The 23,107-nt window shown below is 42.0% G+C and overlaps 1 protein-coding gene across 2 annotated transcripts in view; it reads left to right on the top strand.

Moving 5' to 3' along the window:
• The window catches only part of TEX2 (testis expressed 2), a 92,534-nt gene that overhangs the window by 48,047 nt on the left and 21,380 nt on the right, over positions 1-23,107 (top strand). For both annotated transcript variants that reach the window (XM_070394837.1, XM_070394836.1), the window contains exons 3-6: positions 4,549-4,749; positions 5,965-6,304; positions 7,796-8,043; positions 18,445-18,591. In XM_070394837.1, coding sequence (XP_070250938.1) covers positions 4,549-4,749; positions 5,965-6,304; positions 7,796-8,043; positions 18,445-18,591 — 936 coding nt within the window. The remainder of the gene's footprint in view (positions 1-4,548; positions 4,750-5,964; positions 6,305-7,795; positions 8,044-18,444; positions 18,592-23,107) is intronic.

Raw genomic sequence — 23,107 nt, 5'->3', positions numbered from 1 at the left:
GTTGACTCTTTGCTTGAGGCTATCATTCATAGTATGAATTCTGTATATGTATAGGTCTGTTTGTCTTTTATAGGAAAAACCAAATTTGCATCTAAAGTTCTATAAAGTTTAGTAAACTGTTCCTGCCATATTCTCTAACTCCATGATCTATTATATCATGTTTTAACTGATGACTCCACTTCTAAACCATCAAATAAATACATCAAAAAGGGTTTAAGCCCGGCTAAAAGAAATCCCTGCTTATATTTTAGCTTGGGGGACAAAAGAAAAGTAATCACCTTTTTATCTGCTTTAGAGATAATTTTCAGCAGCAGGGGCCTCAGGTTCTGGCTCTGTTCTATTTAGGATTTGCACCTTCCCTGTTAGACTAGATGAAGGAATAATACAGGGGATGTGAGTGACAGGCAGCCTGAAATGCCAGCACAGCCCTGTGACAGCAGGGTGTCAGCCCAGGCACCCCAAGCACTGAAGATAGAGAAATGCCCATCACTTCCTCAGGCCAAAGGCTGGTATTTTTCTCTGGTCAGCTCAGCATCAGGCCTTGACCTCCTGATTGGCACTGTAACCAGAAGTGAGCACAATAGTAGTTCTTCCAGACTATTATTTTGCAAAAGGTTAATTGTAGCTTTTAATCTTTCTAAGTATTAAATAAATTCCTTAATAGATTGCAGTTTGTACTTTCAGCCAGACATGGCTTCTGAATCCACCAGAGATTGAAGAGAAAACCCTGACCTTCACAAATGGGATCACAGGACCAGTCTGTGGGCCAGACAGCTGCAGCCTGGCTGACTGTGGTCATTGTCCTGCAGTGGCATGCACTGTCTCCATTTTAACAGTTCCAGCTTCAGAAAGAAACAAGGCTTGTCTGAGTTACTTTAGTGCGGGTTGAGAGCATATCTGAGTTTTGTAGTTGACTGACGAAATGCATTGAGTTGCTAACTGTATGCTGTATCTGTTTATCCCACTCCCATGTCCCATAACAAAATTAAGTTGGAGTAATATCTTACTTGGTAAGAAATTCAGAGTTGAGAATTTTAGAATAGCTGAGCAGTGAAGGGCTGAGATTATATGAGAAACAGGGTGAAGGCCTTTGAGTTGCTGGGCTGCTCTCAGGATTTGATGTTTGACCACTTAGCTCTGGAAGTTCCATGTGCAGCTTACCAGGGAGATTGTTACGCCCCAGAAAAATTGACTGATCGATGATGTAAAAGGCAATTAGGATTTGCATTGGGAAATTGCTTTCTGCAAGGGCAGCCTGGTTTTTGTCTGTAGGGGTGCATTCGGGGTACACAATGAGAGGGACTCGAGTCATGCTTGGCCACCTCTTGACCTGAGCCTCCCAATGGCCAGTCTGCATCTTGGATACTTGATTAGTGTGGGTTAAGTAGTGTTCCCTATAAGTGTCTCCGGGTTTCCTATCAAAGCTTGTAGTGTTCTGGAAAGAGCCCTACACGGGAGTCAGGAAACCTGGGCTCCAGTCGCAACCCCTCTCTCTCTGCTGTATAAGATAGAGCTTGTTCAGTTTCTGTTCTGAAAAGCTTTAACTTTTTTTACTCTTAGGATTCTTTCTGAGGTTACTTATTTCCTTTACCTGTGCTGTTTTGTGTAATTATAACTTAGTTTTTTTAGTTGGGAACAATGACCAAGTTGCCTACTTTTTTTTCTTTTTTTAAAATATATTTTTTATTGATTTTTTATAGAGAAGAAGGGAGAGGGATAGAGAGTTGGAAACATCGATGAGAAAGAAACATCGATTCAGCTGCCTCCTGCACACTCCCTACTGGGGATGTGCCCGCAACCAAGGTACATGCCCTTGACCGGAATCGAACCTGGGACCCGAGTCCGCAGGCCGACACTCTATCCACTGAGCCAAACCGGTTAGGGCCAAGTTGCCTACTTTAAAGTAACCTCCACAGCTCCCTGCACTTAGTATGGTCCCAGCACATTCTTTTGCTTGTCTCCACTTACGCATCTGGAACTGTCCTTATGTGTGCTTTATATACAGCTTTTATTTAATCCTCACAGCCACCCTCTGAATAAGGCTACATTTATGTACTCAGTTGCCAAACATTTGTTACAACTGTGATTGTCTTGTGGAGTTTGTGGTTAAGTAAACCAGGCAGTTAACAGATACAGTGCTAGGAGGAAAGTAACTTAGGTGATCAGGGCAGCTTCCTGGGAGAAGTGCCATCATTGCCATGATCTGAGGAGACACCAGGTGTTAGACTAAAGGTGGGTCTGTGCTGTGGAGGTGAAGTAGGAGCCTGGACCTCAGAGTCAGGTAGACTTGGTTTAAGTCTCAGATTTGCCACTCTCTAGACCACTTTTTTTTAAACCACTCTCGAGGCAAATCACTTAACCTCTCTCACTATTTTCCTCACCTATAAAATTATAGGGAATTCGCAGAAGTAAAGGAAATAATGCACCTTGAAGTGCCTAGATCATAATATGAGCTTAAATGTCAGCTATTATTATGAACATTAGTATTTTTGAAATCATATGTATAATATTTGTTCCTTTTACTACATGCAATAAAGTACTGTTAGCATGGAGAAAGTCATTATGGCTTGAGCAGCGTGTCAACTTAGAGGGAAAATGAACAGAGTATTAGCAGTCAAACTCAGCAATGTATAAAAAGGATAATCATAGTGTTGTGATGATAAACTGGTTCTCTGGGGTGGGCTGGAAGCCCTCTTTGTACTGTTCACTGATTTTCATGGTGTAAGAACTCCCACCAGTCAGTTGCAAGCTACCAACATGAAATCACTGAAGGTATAGTTGGGAAGAGATGTGTAGAATAGGCTCTCATGAGCTGGTATGACCCAACTTCAACTCATGACCGATACATAATTTCCCCAAGAATGCAAAACTAGTTCAGTATTTGAAAATTAATTAGTGTAACCTCACCATACTAACAGACTAAAGAAAAAGGCAAAAAACTGTGAACCAAAAAATATACTTAGTTCTACATTTTGCAAAATAGAGCCATCTAAACAGATGCTATGACCATACAGTCCACTTCAGGCCCCACTGTACTGCTTGTTCTCTTTTTTTACTCATTACTCTGGTCATTGCTATTTCTTTATAAACACCTAGATCACACCCTCTTTTCATGGTTACTGCTTTTTGATTCAACAGTTTTTAATAGATACAAGTGACTCTTTGGGAGGAGGGAGAAATACTCCTATCTCATGCAATAAAATATATTGAAGTACATAAACCGATATAATTGGCTCATAAATCTTACACCTCCAAAGACGAAGAAGTGTATTTGTCTAATTTTACTTCCATGACATATTCAGGGTACTCTTTGTGCCAAATTTCTATGGTTGCTCCAGTGGCGTCATAAGATGCTAAAATGAAGGCTCAATTCTTCTCTACTGATTTGGGTCAAGAATAGTGTCCTGTTTTTAATCTTTGTATCAACTCCTGACACATTACTTGGTCTATAGAGAAACTCAACTAATGTTTTGACGAATAAATAAATGAATAAAAGAGAAATCTGAGTATTCCTCATTTGCAGAGGCCCTCCAGACTTCAAGATGAGATCAAGTACTTACCATAGAAATGGCTATTCCTTGAAAAGAATGACAATTTCAACTCCAGTGTAGTGAGCATTAGCATTTCTCTGCTCATTAGAAAGACATTTATAAAATGGGGGTTGGGGATGGGGTGGGAAGATATCAATTAAAATTCCCTAGAGAACTTCTTTTAAAGAGATCTGGGCCACCCATGTCATCTGAAAGTACTGTGGGGCAGGCAGAATGTTGAATGATGGATATTAATTACAGCTATGAGATTAGCTTTAGCACAATTTTATGGTGTGTTGGGCCTTTGTGTGTTGTTCATACACTTCAATATGTTTGTTCTCTTAAAAAAATCAATGTATAAGTACATTTATGTTGATTGAGAGGTGACCCTGGACCAATATTTTACTCATGTAAGTAACTATACACTTTCGATTTTTGACATATTGATCATATGTATGATTTATTTAATGCCTAATTCTCAATTATCTGCTTTACGATATTATTTTAGTGATATAGAAATAGAGTGGTAGGTGTTCTCTGGGTCCTGGAATAGTAGCATGAGTTAATATGGTCTGTGAAATTTCAAAGATCGTTTGCAAGTAGGCTGAGAAGAGGGTGTATTTGGCTACTGAGGAAGACCAGGTTGGGTGGGATAACTCACCCCCAGAGGAGGTCAGGGCAAAAGACTTACTCTGTTTACATGAACAATACTTTTGAGTTTCTTGATTTGCTTGTCAGCTTTACAAAAGGAAAATAACCTTTTATTTAGGATAATGGACATTGTCATTCTCCCCCAAATCTAGCTTTTTAGTTATCAAAAAACATACCAAATTACTCCTCAGCACTGATTATCCTTCAAGCTAAGCACTTGTTTCAGAAACCTGTAGTCATTAATAAATTGACACTTGAGTTATGATCAAGTTTGATTTCAGTGTCCCAAATACCAGCGGTCATCATTTTCACATTGAATCTGATCTGTATTTATTCTTATTTTACTAATAGAAGTTTTCTCCATCAGGGTTGGATGAATGAAATTTACAACTATGATCCAGAAACTTACCATGCGACTTTGACACATTCAGTCTTTGTTCGACTTGAGGGTGGGACCTTAAGACTTTCAAAGCCCAATAAAAATATTTCCAGGAGGGCAAGCTACAATGAAACAAAGCCAGAGGTCACCTACATCAGCCAGAAAATCTACGACCTCTCAGACAGCAAGGTAAGTCCAACTAACTTAGGAAACTCAGATTAATGAAAAACATTTTTTCCCTAAAAAGGGTGTGTGTGTGTGTGTGTGTGTGTGTGTTTACAGTATTAGTACAATTTAGAGCAGAACCTTTCAAATGTTAATGTGCATATGAATCTCCAGAGCATTATTTTATTTTTTAATTTATTTTTTTACAAATGTTTTTATTGCTTTCAGAGAGAGGAAGGGAGGGGGAGAGATATAAACATCGATGAAAATCATCAATCGGCTGCCTCCTGCATGCCTTCCACTGTGGATCAATCCTGCAACCCAGGCATGTGCCCTGACCAGGAATTGAACCATGACCTCCTTGGTTCCTGGGTCAATGCTCAACCACTGAGCCACACCAGCCAGGCTCCTGAGCATCTTTTTAAATGCAGACTTGAATTCAGCAATTCTGAATGGCCTGAGAGTCTGCATTTTTATGAACTCCCAGGTGGTACCCATGCTGCTGGTCTGGTACCCATGCTGCTGGTCGGGAACCACACTTCAAGGAACAAGGGCATAGCACACTCTTCTGACTTTGAGAGTTAAGTTTTTCATTCAAACAAAAAGCTGTATGTAGTGGTGCTAGGATAATAACTAATGAAGTCTCTATAAATATGAAAATTATAGATATGCAATATAATTACATTTTGATAAAAGTACTATATACTTGTGTTTTTGAGAAATATAAATTATTTGTTATTCCAAAAAGTTATATATTCTCTGTTCTTCTTATAACTATATGACTGATCTTTAAGTTTTTCCAAAATTATAGAAATATTTAAAATAGCTTTAGTTATAAACTAGAGTTTTCCCTCTAGATCTAGTTTTATAAATTTTTGTTTTCCTCCCAGCTTACATTTGGTCCAGGGTCATTAAACTCAGTTGATATCCAAACTTAGTTGATGAAGATCCACTATATAATTATTGTGCTATTACTACCTAAAAATTATACATATTTGTAGCTCTTGCAAAATTCTTAAACATCTACTTTCTATAATAATTTTGAAGAAGAATAACAAGTCATCTCTAAAATTTTATTCTAAAGTCTATAGTCATGTTTTAGATAGGTGGTAATTATTTCACATTCATCATTTTAGTAAAAAATACTATAAAGTTTGCATTTGTACTCTACATATTTTAATTCACAATGTAGCATATTCTTAATTGAATAAGTGAATCATCACTTCCCTTTCTCTGTAGATTTATCTTGTACCCAAAAGTTTGGCTCGAAAACGAATCTGGAATAAAAAGTATCCCATTTGTATCGAGCTTGGTCGACAAGATGACTTTATGTCCAAGGCCCAAACTGATAAAGAGACTTCTGAAGAAAAGCCGCCAGCTGAGAGAGACCTGGGAGTCGAGGACCCTAAGAAGCCACCCCATCCTCAGGAAGGAACAAGATCTGGCCAGAGAGATCAGATATTGTATCTCTTTGGGAGAACTGGCAGAGAAAAGGAGGAGTGGTTTAGGAGATTTATTCTGGCATCTAAGCTGAAGTCGGAAATCAAGAAGCCAACTGGTGTCTCTGGAAGTAAATCAGGTAAGGACAAGTGTGATAAATGTTTATGTATTTTTAAAGGGCCTGTAGGAGAATTGAAATTCCTAGATAGGAAGGAAGGAAGCCCACTCTGAATTGATGACTGTCTGCCACCTAAGGTGTGTTCTCATTAATAATTTGCCTTTTAGGCCAATCACTGTGACCCTTTAGACAGAATCATTCAACCAGTGATGGAACCATTTGCAGGTGTATGTTTTTAGCCTTTGCTGGTTCCTTAGGATTATATTTATGTATTATAAAACTTCTAAAAATTTCCTCTGAAAGAAGAAGCAACAGCACAACCCTGTTTATAATGAGACAGCTAGTGCTGTCAAGCCCCTGGCCTCAATTATGTCCCCCAGCAAAATGCGGGATCACCATATAAATGCAGCATCCTCTGGCATCTAGACTCACTGCATTTGTATCGATAATCATGACCTCTGCTCATTTCTATCCCTCTGCCCCATGTCCTCTTGCTTGGAACTTCACTTAACTTTATTGTGACTGGTCACAATACATACTAGGGGTCCCTCAGCCTGGACTGCGCCCTCTCCAGGGGCCCGGGGAGGAGCCTGGGCTGGGTGCTGCACTGCTCCCGCTCATCCCGGCCCCGTTGCGCTGGCCACTGCCTCAGTAGCACACGGCTGCAGAGGCCCGAGAGGCTGATGCCACTGCAGCTGCACTTGCCAGGTGTGATTTATTTGACTAGGTGCCCAAGTTCAAAGGCAGGGATTATTCCCCTTTTTGATGTGGAATTGGCCTAGAAAAGTGCTTGATAAAAACCTTATTGAATAGAAGAGGGCACGTTTGGAATTGCCATGAGCTGTGGATGAACAGTTAGCTTTCTGCCCACTTTCCATTTGCCCCTGGGTGTGTGCCAGTCCTTTATTTGACCCTAAGAGATCACCGGGAAAAAGAAAAAGGTACCTACTAGTGTATTTCATGGCTCCCATTACTCTGAATGGTCTTAGGGAGGAATAAAAACTGTTCTAAAAAATTATCTATTATTAGAATGGAGAGTATTACCTTATAAATATTTCTTAAATAGTCATTTGATAGCATTTTAGCTGCTTTTCCTTACAACCTTATACTGTCACTATTTTTTTTTTTAATCCTCACTTGAGGATATTTTTCCATTGATTTTTAGAGAGACTGGAAGTGAGAAGGAGAGACAGAGAGAAACATCGATGTGAGAGAAACACATCAATTGGTTGCCTCCTACAGAAGCCCTGACCAGGGCCCCAGGCCGGGGAGGAGCCTGCAACCAAGGTACATGCCCTTGACTGGAACTGAACCCGGGACCCTCTAGTCTGCAGGCCGATGCTCTATCCACTGAGCCAAACTGGCTAGGGCTGTCATTGTTTTTTAAATAGTCATTTGATAACCTTTTAAGCTGCTTTTCTCAGTGTAACCCAGTGGAATTTGCTCTACATTTAATTTACTTTGCAATCCTTTTCTTCATCTTTATTAACAACCCTTACTTCTTTGCTCCAGGGATTTTGCCCTCACACAGCAGACACAGCAGTCCCTCAGGACACCTGACCCACAGTCGCAGCAGCAGTAAAGGCAGCGTAGAGGAGATTATGTCCCAGCCAAAGCAGAAGGAGCTGATGGGCAGTGTGCGGCAGAAGATGCTTCTAGACTACAGCGTGTACATGGCCAGATGTGTCCCCCAAGAGAACCGAAGCCCCCAGAGGAGTCCCGTGCAGAGTGCGGAGAGCAGCCCCACGGCTGGAAAAAAGGTAATTCTGGCTGCCAAGGAGTGGCTTTCCAGATCTTCCATTTAAACTCATTTCTTCCTGCATAAGCACCTCTGTGTACCAGGCCCTGTTCTAGGCATTGGTGTCTTGTTCACAGTAATGAACAAGAAAGAGGGGGCCCTGCCCTCAGGTAACTTATAGTTCCGGAAATAGCAAGAAGCAGACATCAGGTGGTGATACAAATTAAAATAAAGCTAAGTAAGGGAGTACAGAAGGTGGCCAGAACTTCTATTTCAGATCAGTGGTCAAGGTGGGTCTTTTTGAGGAGGTGACATTTGGGCAGAGGCCTGACCAATGTGAGGAAGTGAGCCATGGTGATAGGTATGGGAGGAGCATTTCAGGTGGGGAACCAGCAAGTGCAAAGGTCCCAAAGCAGGATATGTGGTTGGAATATTCAAAGAACTGTGATAAGGACAGTATGGGGAACAATGAGCAAGGGACAAAGGCAGGGCCTCATCGGATCAGTTCCAGGGGGTATGGGAAGCTCCAGGAGGCTTTTGAGCAGGGGGTAATGTTGATCTGATTTAACCCTTTGCACTCTGCTGTCCCCTCTCAGGGGACATCGGAATTCTAGCATATCACTCGGATGTCCTCTCTCAGGGGACATTGCAGTTTATTAGTGATTACGGGGAATTGAGTTATTTCAACGCAACTTTTTGAGACATGCATGTTTCCCTGAAGTTTTATCTTGAAATGGCACAAGAAATTAAATCAAAATATCGTAAAATTACTAAGATATATACAAGAAATGTCAGCGGGTTTTGTGTCGGATTAAACAATAAACTACATATTCCCGATGTGGGACAAAGAAAACGGGACTGCATTGTGTGTTCTAACAGGAAAACACCTGGTGGCAGGCGTCAAACCACTTATTACTGTCAAACATGCACTAATCAGCCTGCAATGCATATTGGGGAGTGTTACAAAACTTATCATACTCTACAAAATTATAAACAATAAAATATTGTTTTTTTTGCAAATATACATTCCTCGATGTCACCCAATTCATATAAGTCCAATATCATTATAATACGTTACTTGGTTCCAAAATTATACTAAATAATACGAGGGTCTGTAAATGCACGTTTCCGCCGCAAAGTAGTGTCAAGTAGCTGGTAGCCAATGTCCAGAATGGTTCAGAGTGCAAAGGGTTAAGTTTTAAAAGGTAAGTGGCTTTCCCTGGAGAATTGGCTATAGGAGGAAAAGTGTGGGTAGGAGGCAATGATGGCAGTGGAGAATGGGACTGAGGTCAAGGTGGTAACAGCCAATGGTGAGAAAGGGCTGCTTTGGGAGTATGTGTCGTAGGGGAACTGGCTGGATTTGCTGATGAATTAGATGTGGGGTGTGAGAGTACCAGCCTGGTTTTTCACGTGAGCAACTGGGTGATCAGTAGGGAAGTTCACAGAATCATTAATAATAGAGGTCTAATTCTTCAATGACCATTGTATTCTCAAATTCTTAGACGCCTCAGTTATGTCCAGTGCTTTTGAAGATTCACCACCAGGGTTATTTCCAAAGTGTGAAAATCTAGATATTGACTCACTACCATCTGTGATAAGATCAATAATATAAGCTACCATGTGCCAGACTTTATTAGGCTCTTTAATAGGATTACTCTGACCCCTTGAACAGTTTTACGAACTAGATGATAGTCTCTCCATTTGGGCTCACAGAAGTTAAGTACTGTAGCTTAATTTCAGAGTTGCTATGATGGAGTGTGCAAAACCTGGTATGAGACCATGGCCCCAGCTGCCATTTTGGTAGGTCATTCTAAAACTGCTTGAGCCCTCAGGTAACTTATAGTTCCGGAAATAGCAAGAAGCAGACATCAGGTGGTGATACAAATTAAAATAAAGCTAAGTAAGGGAGTACAGTAGCTGGTTGTTCAGTGGTTAGAGCGTCGGCCCTTGGAGTGAAGAGTGTCAGGGTTTGATTCCGATCAAGGGCACGTGCCTTGGTTGCAGGCTCGTTCCCCAGCCCTGGTAGGGGCATGTGCAGGAGGCAACTAATCAATGTTTTTCTCTCTGTCTCTCCCCTTCCCTTCCACTTTCTTTAAAATAAATGGGAAAAAATATCCTGGGGTGAGGATTAACAACAAACAAACAAAAAACCTTGCTTGACATGAGGCCTCCTGCCATCACTTTCCACTAATAATTCTGAGACACAGCCTCCCACCTGAGGAGCATGAAGCCTGTTTTCCATGTTCAGTTACTAAAGTGGCCTCTTATAGGGACCATATGTCTGTTCTTAATGGGAAGCATTTGATACCTTCCTGTTTGTGCCTTTAGTCTTGATTCACTTCATTGAGCTCTTCAGTGTGGAAGAGGCCTTGAGCCCTCCTCATGTAACCTACTTTATCAGGGAAAAAAGACCATGTGCCTTTGCTGGCTACTGCCTCTGCCCTAAGTTACCAGCAAGAGCAGGAAGTAGACTGTCCATAGGCTAGAGTAGGTTAATATAAAACTGTTCTGGAAATGTCTGACTTATCACTAGTGTATCCCCCTCCCCCAAACTTCCATCCTCCCCATGCTATCAGCTGCCTGGACTCATCAGACTCAGGGAAATAAGGGGGAGAATTGTGCACTGATGTAAGAAAATTATCTAATAAAAAGCTTGCTTTTTAAAAGAGCTCCTTAAATGAAAACAGGTTTTAGAACATTGTTTCCTCAGAACATGTTCTGTGGGAGCCCAGGGGACTGGGAGACCCTGAGGGCCAACAGCTCAACCTCTGTGTGGGGGCAGATTTCTAATGCAAACCTTTCCAGTAAACATTCATTTCCTCTTCTAAGTCTCATGAAAATGTAAAAACCACATTGTACTTTTGGGCCCCTTAGAGCAAGCAGAATGATTTAATCTTTTCTTGATAAAGACTTAGTACAACAAACGGAAATCCAGGCCTGTCATGCAAGGCTGCTGAGATCAGAAGGCCTTTCTCCCCTAATCCAAGTCTTCCAGACTGCAAACTCTGCAGCTTTCTCTCTCGGTTGTCAGTTGGCTGGTATGGGTATGTATTTTTCTAGCTGGCTTTTCCTTGAGCACTTATCCCCATCTCCCACCCCCACTCTATTAGTTTTGTGATTCTAATCTGCATGGGTTAGGAAACCAGAGAGCCACAATTGTGTGAACAGAGATAAGCCTTTGAAAGAAGGGCCTTTGAAGAAAGCGTATGAGTTTTAGTGCTGGGCTTCTCCATCTGTTTGGTCTGCATGAGGCATGTGTGGGTCACATCCTGGCTCTCATGATCTGGTAGTTGAGAAGGTCCTGAATACAACATAGGTGTGTTTTATTTATCTATGACTTCGTAACAAACAGCCCCCAAAGTGGTTGCTTAAAACAATAATTATTTTGCTCACAAATTTGTAATTTGGTCAGACTTGGCAGTGCAGGCTTCTCTCTGCTCCACACAGTGTCAGCTGGGGAGGCTGGACTGAAGGCAGAAGGATCTGCTTACAAGATGGCTTGCTGTCATGGCTGGCAAGATGCTGGTTGTTGCATGAGAGCTCAGCTAGGGCCTCGGGCCTCGGTTCTTCTCCAGGTGGCCTGAGCTTTCTTCAGCATGGTGACTAGGTTCTAAGGCAAGCATCCCTAGAGAAAAAGCTAAGTGAATACTGTATTGTCTTTTATGACCAAGTCTCAGAAGTAAAATAATGTCACTTCCACTGTGCCCTATTAGTCAAGGCAATCACAAATGCCCTCCCAGTTTCAAGGAGAAGGGCAGGGATTCCACCTCTTGTTGAGTGGTTAGCAGATTTCTTAGAAGAGCATGTGGGATGTGAAATATCATTGCACAATTTCTGGAAAATAAGATCTGCTACAGTGTTTCTGTACTACTTTTATTGCTCTTCATGCTTTCCTTTATAAGTGATAGTTCTTTATTATTACTAGTTGCACTAATTATCTTGTTATCTATAAATGGATCATATGATATTCCCTGTTTTGTGTTATCAGGAGTTGAGAACCCTACAAAGTAAGTAGGAATTGAATAGTAATCAGGAAATCTTAATTGGCGGAGTGATTTTCTAAAGATTTTCCTTTCCCTCCTGAGAGTTGGCTTTTCAAACATTTAAAAGTCAGAAAGTGCTTTTCATATAATAAGAAATGTGAAGGCATATATACAATTTAAAAATAAATCTTGCCAAAACCGGTTTGGCTCAGTGGATAGAGCGTCGGCCTGCGGACTGAAAGGTCCCAGGTTCGATTCCGGTCAAAGGCATGTACCTGGGTTGCGGACACACCCCCAGTAGGAGATGTGCAGGAGGCAGCTGATCGATGTTTCTCTCTCATCGATGTTTCTAACTCTCTCTCTCTCTCTCCCTTCCTCTCTGTAAAAAATCAATAAAATATAAAAAAAAAATAAATAAATAAAAATAAATAAATAAATAAAAATAAATCTTAGAAAGGATATAGACAAAGGTACTAAGACAATTCAGTAGAGGAAAGAATAGTCTTTTTAAAAAATGGTTCTGAACAATTGGTATCCACATGCAAAAGAATGAAGTTGGACCCCTACCTCACACCATATACAAAAGTTAACTCAAAATGAATTGTAGACCTCAATTTAAGAGCTAAAACTGTAAAATTCCTAGAAGAAAAAATAGGTGTAAATCTCTGTGATTTGGGGTTAGGGAAAGCCTTCTTACATAAGATACCAAAAATACACACAAGCAAATAAAAAAATAGATAAATTGAACTTCATCAAAATTAAAAACTTTTATGCTGCAAATAATAACATCAAGAAATTGAAAAGAGCCCTAGCTGGTTTAGATCAGTGGATAGAGTGTCGGCCTGCAGACTGAAGGGTCCCGGGTTTGTTTCCAGGTTGCGGGCTTGATCCCCAGTAGGGAGTGTGCAGGAGGCACCTGATCAATGATTCTCTCTCATCATTGATCTTTCTATCTCTCTCTCCCTCACCATTCTTCTCTGAAATCAATAAAAACTATATTTTAAAAAAATTGAAAAGACAGCCCACAAAATGGAGACAATATTTGCAAATCATATATCTGATAAGGGTCTAGTACCTAGAATATATAAGTAACTCTCACAACTCAATAATAAAAAGGTAAGTAACTCAATTAAGAAATGAACAAAATATCTGAATAGACACTTCTCCAAAGAAGGTATACAAATAGCTGTTAAGCATATGAAAGAATACTCTGTCATTAACTTAACTATCAGGGAAATGTGAATCAAAACCATAATGAGATACCATTCACAACCACTTGGATGCTAGAATAAAAGTCAGATAACAACAAGTATTATTGAGGATGTGGAGAAATTGGAACCCTTATACATTACTGGTAGGAATGTAAAAGGCTGCAACTGCTATGGAAAACAGTTTGGTGGTTTCTCAAAATGTTAAACAGTTATATGATGCAGAGTTTTACTCCTAGATATATGTCCAAGAGATATGAAAACCTGTGTCCACACAAATACTTGTACACCAATATTCATAGCAATAATCTTCACAATAGCCAAAAGTAGAAAACAGCTGAAGTATCCATCAGTTGATAAATGGGTAAAGTGTAGTATATGCATACAATAGAATAGCATTCTGAAATTTAAAGGAATGATGTACTGCTACATGCCACAGCTTGGAAAAACCTTGAAAACATTTTACCTAGTGAAAGAAGTCACAAAAAAACACATATTGTATGATTCCATTTATATGAAATGTCCAGAATAGGCAAATTCATTGAGACAAATTAGTGGTTGGTTGCCTAGGGCTGGTGTTGGTGGTGGTGGTAGGGATGGAGTTGGGGAGGTTTGAGGAGTGACTGCTAATGGATTCAGGGTTTCTTTGGGGAGTAATGAAAATACTCTAAAATTGGTTCACAACTCTGAATACACTAAAAACTATGTACTGTACTCTATAAATGGGTGAATTGTATGGTATGTGAGTTCAATCTTAATGAAGCTATATATAAAAAGGATGCAAAACCATATTAGATCCAATTTTGTCTTTTAAAAGTTTTATATTCTTTAAAAGAATGTGTGTGTGTGTGTGTGTGTATCTGAAAGGAAATATAGTCAAAAATGTTTTTTAAATAATTACATCTGGATAGTGGGATTATGGGTGTTTTCTATAATGATTATGTATTGTTTTTATAGCTAACAACCCTGGGGGAAGGGTCTTCATTGTACCTTCCCCTGGACCAAGTAGCCCTTTGTGAGACTCTCAGTGGCACCAGATTGTATATGATCAAACCTTAGGATCAGAGGCACTAAGCTCTCTTTGTAACAAAAAATCCTGGGCTGGTCTCCTGGCCATTTGTAATAGGAAAGGTTATACCACAAAATTAAGAAAATCTCTACTACTTTACTTTGGAGGTTAATTTTTAATAACATATATCCCACGAGCTACTCAGTTATGATAGTCATTTTCTCCTTCAGACCATTGACCTCTCCAACTGCTTTTTGGAAGCCATTTTCTGAAAGTTGCCCTTTGAAAATGTACATACGTATATAGTTGAAATAGTGAAATGGGTAGTTTTCCATTCCTTCCTCCAGCCAAATAGCAATATTAGGAAACGTATGTACATTTATTCTTTTTTTTTTGATGTATGATCTTTTTAATATATTGCTGGATCTGATTTGCTGATATTTTGTTGATGATTTTAACATCTATGTTCACCAGGGATATTGGCCTGTAATTCTCTTTCTTTGTAGTGGCTTTATCTGGGTTTGGAATTAGGGTAATGCTGGCCTCATAAAAAGAGGTGGAAGTGTTCTTTCCTCTTGATTTTTTTTTAATAGTTTGAGGTGTATAGGTGTTAGTTCTCTTTGAATATTTGGTAAAACTCCCATGTGAAGCCATCCAAACCTGGCTTTTGTTTGCTATTCTTTAAGCTCTTTAATGTTTATGACATTCATTGGAAGTGAGTTCTTTCTAGCAGCCTGTTGAATCCAGACTTTGTTCATAAACTGCTTTGAGGCATTCTGAATGTTTTGCTGCTCTTGGATTTTTCTTTGTTCTCAGTGAGTCTGTGGCGAGAAGCCTGAATTAGAAAAAGGAACTGTTGAAAACAAAAAACAACCTGCTTGTCAGTTATTTCTGAAATTTGTTTCCACATCATATGCCTTTGGCTCAAATATAAATTGTGAAATAGCCTTTGTTTCTTGCTATTTAAAAAAAATTTTTTTGTAAACCTGTTTACTGTGAATAACTAGGGTTATAAAGAAAGGTTAATAAAGGATAGACTCTCCTGCTTGAGAAGGGAAAGAGAAATCTATTCTCTTATGTAGCCTGCAGATCTAAGGAAGACATGCAGTACCCTATGTGGGCAGCAGCTAGGCCCTGCCTGAATTCCCCCAGGGAGGAAAGCATTGTCCTAGGGTGAGTGTTTACTGAGAAGTCTACATAGCTAATCTGATGGGACTCAAAGACAGTAACCTCAGGCTGGACCAGATCCCCTTAGGGGTAGAGTGCAGGTGTTCAGACAGAGAGAAAAGTGACTCCATATAACATGTACAATTTGTGGCATGACTGAGTGCTCGCTGATCACAGACTTCCGCTCCTTTGTCCAGGACCTGGTGGTAGAAAGGTCTTGGTTAATATCAAAAGACATTACAGCACTAGAAAAGCACAGAGAGAATACTCTTCAGACATTAAAATGAGTGAGGTAGAACCATGTCTTCTGAAATAGAATGATCAACATGTATTATTTTTTAAACTCTCACCAGAAAGGGACCAGGACTAGGCAGTTGGCCCCATCATGTGTAGGAAATATTTCACAACACCAATCCTGGTGATTTTGAGAGAATACATTTATTAAAGCTGTGGACAGTGAAACATAGGAAAGGCTTGAGATAGAAGAGGCAAGGTCACAGCAACAGGAGTGAGCCCAGACTGGGCTGCATGGACTCAGGAAAGGAAATTACAGAGGCAAAAAGAGGGACCTAGGAGACAGGTTGAGGGGGTTAGCCCAGAATGAGCTGCTGCTGCCTACTGCTCCCTGCTCCCAGGTTGCAAATCTTGTGGGGACCCTTAGAGCTTAGGAGAAAGAAAGAAAAGATACACACCTGAGAAAAGAAGGGGGACATAGTCATGCTTAAGAGAGAGTGTGCATTGGGTCTTTTGTCTTAAGGGTTTTTATCTGTTTTCTAAAGGAGGGAGTTTTAGGGGAGGTCTCAGGGGAGGGTCTCAAAGGAATATTCAACAGCTTTCCAGGTGTGTTCTTTAATATGCTGATCCATCAAAATGAGCTTATAGGGGACTTTGGGATCATTCTCTGGTCAGCTTTACTGCTCTACGTTTGTCTTGGATTTGTCTGGCTTTAATTGGGTTTTTTGTTATTTATTCCCGACTTCATCCAGTCTGGCATTTGGCTGGCACTAATGGCACTAACTGGGTCTCTGCTATCTATCTCCCTGACCTGGAGGATTTAAGCTACTTACTCTCTGGTAGGGGAGGAGAAGTGTAAACCATCTGCTCCTAAGTGTCCTTGGTTAGGGAAGATAAGATCTTGCAATTTATTAGCAGCTATTAATTATGTGGCCTTGTTTAACTATTTGTCTCAGTTTCCCTTATTCCGCTTGTCAAGGAATTTCCCTAGCTTCTTACTCTCTTGCCTCAGAACCAGAGTTTAATTTTTTTTTAATGAGACTCACCAACATTTATAAGGGAGACCTTTCAAAATACTCCAAATGTGAAGGACTCCTAGAACATAAAACATCTCCCTTCACATGGAGTAACATTAGTTGAAAATGCATGTTAAGCCCCAGGTCCCCAAAGAGAAAGATGGCACAAGCTCTGGCAAGATTAGTGGTCAGGTGGGTGCTGGGCAGTCCGATAAGCCCTTTACAAGCTCAGTGAGCGGTTCACCAGGCCAGACCCTCAGAACACCAGGCTTCAGAAAAATCACACATAGGCACATGCCATAGACCTTTGAAGTACTCACAAGTCATCACTTCCCCAAGTGTCAAATTCATGAGCACTAAGCCCCTTTGTACTGTGCTCCTGGCCTAGGCACACAGCTGCGGCATCAGCACAGTCCCAGCTGCCCACACCAGATCGCACTGGTATGAATGCACATGTATGGAGCATGGAGAGGATGAGAATGTCTGGTGTGTGTTATGGCTGCAGGCAACCCCTGAGGGCAAGACAAATGCATTTACATAAACCATAGAAGTGAAAGGGTGAACAGTTCACAGATTTCTGCACTTCCAGTTCCTTTGGTCTTTGCTTTCCAAGGCCAATTTTTTCTATAAAGGTATAGTCTAATTAGAAACCTCAGGATAGGGAAATGTCTGTCACGCCAGGAGCCAGTCACACCCCCTTCCGCCCTCCCACAGGACCCAGCAGGTGGAGATCCGGAGAAGGAGGCTGTGAGTCAGGCTCTGCCAATAAACGAGGGGCCTCAGGCAAGGCACTGAACGGCTCTGAATCTGTTTTCTTATCCCCAAAATAGACATAAAAGTTCTGTCTTTCTAGGGTTTGGGGCGGCATAAAAGAGGGAGCCTGAGAAGGAGTCTTGTCACAGGGTCTGGCCTGGCCTCAGTGGGCAGCAATAGTGACCGCCACGCATTACCTGCACTAACCTCCAAACCTCACCAGACTGTCATAGATGTCACTGCTGCTTCTCCCTTCTTCTTCACCCTCACCAGGCCGTAATCCATAGTGTCATTAGCCTTGGAAATTGGAGACTAACCTAGGTTTGCTCTTCTACCTTGCACACTGGACATGACGGATGTTTTAAATGGATTTTATCATTTGGAAGTGAGGACCAGGTGGGAAGAGCTACAGGAGTTTCACTGAATTCCTGAGTGCCTCTCTAATCCAGGACCTGGGTTCTCAACCTCACCTGTTTGTTACATCAGTGAGAGAGATTCTAAAAATCTTGATACCCACTTAAATTAGTATGTCTGGTGTAGGACCCAGGCATCAGTGTTTTTAAGCACTCCCCTGCCCCTCACCCCAGAGAATCATGACTCACAGAATCAGGTTAAATGTGAGAGTCCTGAGCATTGGGAAACTCTGGGGCTGCCTGGTGAGGACCAGACTGACAAATTACTCATCCAGGGAGCCTGAGCCAGAGGAGAGGTAGGCAGACATTTGATCAGTACCGAGCTAATTTGGCGGGGGGGTGGGGGGGTGGGGGGGGGGTGGGGGGGGTGGGGGGGGCAAAGCAATTTGGCTGAGCTAATGGTATCCATAGGAAGACGGGTAGAAAAATAAAACAGGGGGTGAGGAGTTTTTATCTGTGATGGTGGCTTGTCTTTTTCTCTTCACTGACATAATGTGGGACTTGTAATTTATAGGGAAGAAATACGACTCACGTGGTTATCCATCTCTATAGGGAAGGACCTTCAGTGACTATAAAAATAAGCACCTGTCTTGTTCTCCAGTTGCTTTCTAGCTAATTTTGGTCCCTTTTCTTTTGCCAGTTGCCAGAGGCTCCGCCCTCTGAGGAGGAAGAACAGGAAGCCTGGGTGAACGCCTTGCTTGGGAGAATGTTTTGGGACTTCTTAGGAGAGAAGTACTGGTCTGAACTGGTGTCTAAGAAAATCCAAATGAAACTCAGCAAAATAAAGGTATTCCAGTTCTTCACATTTCTTAATTTCTGGAAGTTTTGTACCATTGTATTCTCAGTGAAAGATAACTCAGTTTAAAGCATATGATATATGAGAGTAGTAAGTTCTTGTCAAACAACATATCTGGGCTGTGACTTTGACCACATGATTAATTGCATCTGGAGACTTAGTGACCATTCCTGTTTAATTATTTTCTGTGTTGCCTTCATTGTGAGCCATTCTAGGTGATAATCCAGAATTCAGTTTGGGAAAATGTGAGCTTTTGTAGCTCACATTTGTCATATAGACTTCTGTTATCTGTAAGTTAACATTTAACTTAAGTTAGTATTTCCAGAGGCCACACAGTCTGAGCCACACAGTATATGCTGAGGAACATGCCTCATTACTTAAGACCTCTTTCCCAAGTCATGCTCCCTCTGCAAGCTGGGGAAGTTAGCACTGCACTCTAAATGTGTCTGGGGTTGACCTTTCCTTCTGGCCAGATGGTATTTTATTTTGGGCTCTCTCTTTGCTGAAGAAACAGTCCTAATTCTGATTTAGACCCACTTGGAAGTGAGTTTAAAACTGCATAAGTACTCCTCATGGTTGCCACTGAATGACTAACTTATTATCACCTTTGGTAACCAAGAGACCTTGTTTAGGTGACTTAGAAGTATGTCTTTGACCCAGCAAAGACCTAGCCAAGGAAGAGTCACTGTGGCCCCCAGATCTTCACTGAGAGGTAGCACAGTCAGCAAATTAAGTCAGTGGCTCTTTGGGGTCAAAATACCTTTGAGCAGCAGAAACAGATGGATCCTTTCCCTAGAAAAAAAGCACAGTGACAGAATCTTGCCCATGACCTCAGAGAGTTCAAGGACTCCATGTTAGGAGACTGAGAGCTAAGTGAAATTGCAGTGGAAGGGAAACACGGCCATGGAAGAGCTGGGATTGATTTTTGGGTAACGAACAAGCTCTGTCTTGCTTCCTGAGCCCCAGATGAAGAGGAGAGGCTGCCTCCTGCACTAGAAGAGCAGATTTCGAGGCTGAATTCAGGACAGGTATTTGGGAGCCCTCAGTTGACAAGGGTCAGTCGGTTTGTATTCTTCAGGTGGGTTGAGGATTGAACCCACCTTGGTAACCAGGTCCATGGAGGGAGCAGGAAGCGACAATGACCCTCCCATGTTTAGAGTGAGAGGCCCACAGCCAGCCTGGAGCTCACTCACCCTTCTTGGATTTGAGAAGTGGTGGAGGGCTTGAGTTCCTGGGCTGGCACTTCTCTTTCCCAGAGACTGTTGTGGGCCCTTCCCTGAGCTGGGGGCCTGGCAGTGTGCAGCAGAAAGCAGGGCATGCCTGCACTCCAGATGGGACCCTGCTCTCCCTGTGACACACGTTCCAAAACAATGGAGGGGGCAGTGTCCGAGCTTCTCTCTGGAGTCGGAAGTCCCCTTGGTGGAAAACAGTGGGTTCTGTCATCCCAGAGGAAGTGAGGAAAAGCCTTTTATTTTCATTTTCTCCTTTGCTCTACATGTGAGCTTCTGCAGTTCACAAACTGACACTCCCTTTGTTTTTTTGAGACCGGAAGTGCTGGAGGGTTAGGGTGGAGAAAGGGGGCCTAGATCCAGCGGCACCAGCCGTTCAGAGGCAGGGGCAGTACTCACTCTATTGCTGGCCTCAATGCCTCCACTCTGACCTCAGCTGCCACCCATGAAGTGCCCCGTAGACCAGAGGGGACCTTACCCTGGCAGTGGAATAAACAGAATGGCAGCAAGATATTATCCAAATTCTGAACCTACCAGATCCCCTGCCAAAGGAACTCGTTATTATCACCAATATTCAGGTATCCCTGGTAGAGTTATTCCAAAATATAGTGAGTTTTGATTAATGGCTTGTCAAGAGCCAGAATGGCTGGAGGAGCCTGAGCAGTCCCCTGTGACAAAGACCCCTGCGTCCTGGTAGCCCTTGAAGGCCTGACAATCGGAGAACTCTTTGCTGGCCTTGCCCTGCAGTCTCAGATTGTCTGCCTCGCACATGATAATGACTTGTTTTGAAAGAGCAGCCTTGTGTTTATATAGTGAATGGTGGGTTTAAAACAAGCTGATTTTCTGCCCCAACAGCAAGTAAACTCTAACACTGCCATGGGGCTTTCAAATTTAGGGGCCTCTGCTATTACTGCATATAGCTGCTAACACACCACCCACCCACCCAAGAATGTCCCATATACCTGCACGCCAGTCCCCCATTTAGGAGGATAAAGAACATACAGTGAGTTTCTGTCACACTGTGGTGCCCTTTGGGGTGGGCAGAAGAGAGGTTCTGGTTGAAAAGAGCAGGAGGAGTGGCCTTTCTTTGCCTTCCCTGCAGGGGAGGAAGGAGGCTGCTCCAGGGCCTGGACTCCAGAGTGTTGATTCAGATCAGAGATCTGAACAAGGAGGGGCTGGGGGGTGAGAATCTTAGAATTGGGTACTCAGGTGAGTAGGTAGGTTACCAGACCCTGCTGATGTTCCCCCTCCCCATTGTACTTTCTGGTAATGAGAGCCACCACATCCTGCCCTGTCTTTCTCTTCCAGCCCCTCCTCATTCTTAGTTCCTTCCGGAACTGCAGGGTGTAGGATGGGATGGGGTGGGAGGTTGGACAGGCCATGAGGAAGGAAAGCACGTTCCTATCTCTGTATTTGCTCCTCTGGCTCAGTGTTGGACCCCTGTTCCCATAGAAACCCAGCATGCTCCTGACACATAGGTATTAGAATGACAATAATAGACTAAACGCATGGGGGCAGGCAAGGGTCCAAGATTTTGGCTACATTCTTGGCCAAGCAGCATTCTGTAGGCTGATTGGGAGGTCAGGGACCACATAACATTAATGCTTTGGAAAAAGCTTTTCCAAACACAGAAACCACCAACTCAGAAATGTGCATTTGAATACTGTCTCTAGTCCTGCTTTGGCCATCACAGACTTCATAACCTCTTTCCATTAAGCCTTCCCCACCTGCAGAATATCAGAGATGAAGTTCTCTGACTGGTGAATCCTAAGAGTGTGTAAGTTTCTCTACAGAGGGACAGCTGAAGAGGTCCACTCAAAATAGGCATAAATTCATGCCTGGCTAGATGCTACCTCTAGTTTAACATAACTTTAATTTAAAAATCTATTCTAAATTTTACAAAATTAATATAATGTTCAAATGGAGAAATACTCATGAGAATTAGAAAATCTGGGGGAAAAGAGGACTTGCCAGATTCTAAAATGTATAAAGTTACAGTAATAAAAGCAGTTTGATACTGGTAGAAAGCAGGGTGCTCAGTACAGTCTCCAGTGTATTGGGAATCTCATTTTTAAAGGTAGCATTAGTAGTGAAAGTATTGGTGGTTCAATAAATATATTAAGATACCTCACTAATTACTAGAAAAAAATTAAAGTGGATCCATAATTTACATCTTACACTAAAATTAGGAATGGACTAAAGATTTTTTAAAAATACACATACATAAATTGAGGTGGAGGAAACACAGATGAATTAATTCTGTAGTCTTGAGGCAAAGTAGGAATTTCTAAGCATGATATTAATCCTTTTATGTTATTTCCTCTAGAGTAAGTACCTACTGTTAGCTGTATTAGTTGGGGTCCCACTCAAATGGAGGAACCTAAGAGGAGAGTTTAATAAATGAAAGTGTGGGTACGATTTATGAAAGTGTGGGTCTGTGTAGAGAAACCAAAAGGGATGGTGCAGCACCCCAGGGCTGGCAGCAGTGGGGAGCAACTGTGTGGCGGGGGGGGGGGGGGGGGGGGGGGGCATGCTGCCTGTCTGACAGGAGTTGTGCCCTTTAATAGAGGGAGGGGACAAATGTCCAACAGCACTCTTCTCTGTACCTTACCTCCCTACAGGTGCATCCCATTGGCCAAGTCCAACCAGAAGTCAGAGGGCAAGAGAGCTTATCAGCGTGATTTGTTCATGCCAGCCCTGGGGTATAGGGAGGAACTAGAATCCAGGGGCAATTGAAATATGTCAGCACAGGGTCAAGGGATGTGGGTGTTGGTGTTTTTTCAAGGATTTCAATAAACAGTGTGATTTTGCCTGTCAGAAATGTAGCAATTTCTTAACTCCCACTGGTAGTCTAAGAGCTGTCCATTTTCCCAAACATTAGCCAACAGGGTATTATTAACCTGACCAACATGGCCAGCTCCTTCTCCACAGTCAGGTCTCTGTCCAAACACTGCTCCTCAGAGAAGCCTTCACTGGCCTCCTTAGCCAACATAACCAACCCCACTCATGCCCCAGAATCCCTCTCTCCTGTTTTATTTTCTCTGTAGCACTAACCACTCTCTGAACTTATTTGTCTACTTAGTTATCTGTTTCTGTCTCTCCAAGATAAATCCCATGAGAGCAGGGATCTTCTCTGCCTCATCCACGGCTTTGTCCGTAATACAGTGCCTAGTAGTGGTATGTGCTCAATAAATTTGGGTTAAATAAATGTGTCCCCAAAACCTTGACCATCATTCCTTCTGAGAGTATGTTGAATTCTAACATTTACCAGGGTACTA

Source organism: Myotis yumanensis, unplaced genomic scaffold (genome assembly GCF_028538775.1).
Source record: "Myotis yumanensis isolate MYYU_CA2020_CCGP unplaced genomic scaffold, mMyoYum1.0.hap1 SCAF_16, whole genome shotgun sequence".
NCBI lineage: Eukaryota > Metazoa > Chordata > Mammalia > Chiroptera > Vespertilionidae > Myotis > Myotis yumanensis.
The sequence above is the reverse complement of the archived record's forward strand: the minus strand, read 5'-3'. Positions and strand labels throughout refer to the sequence as shown.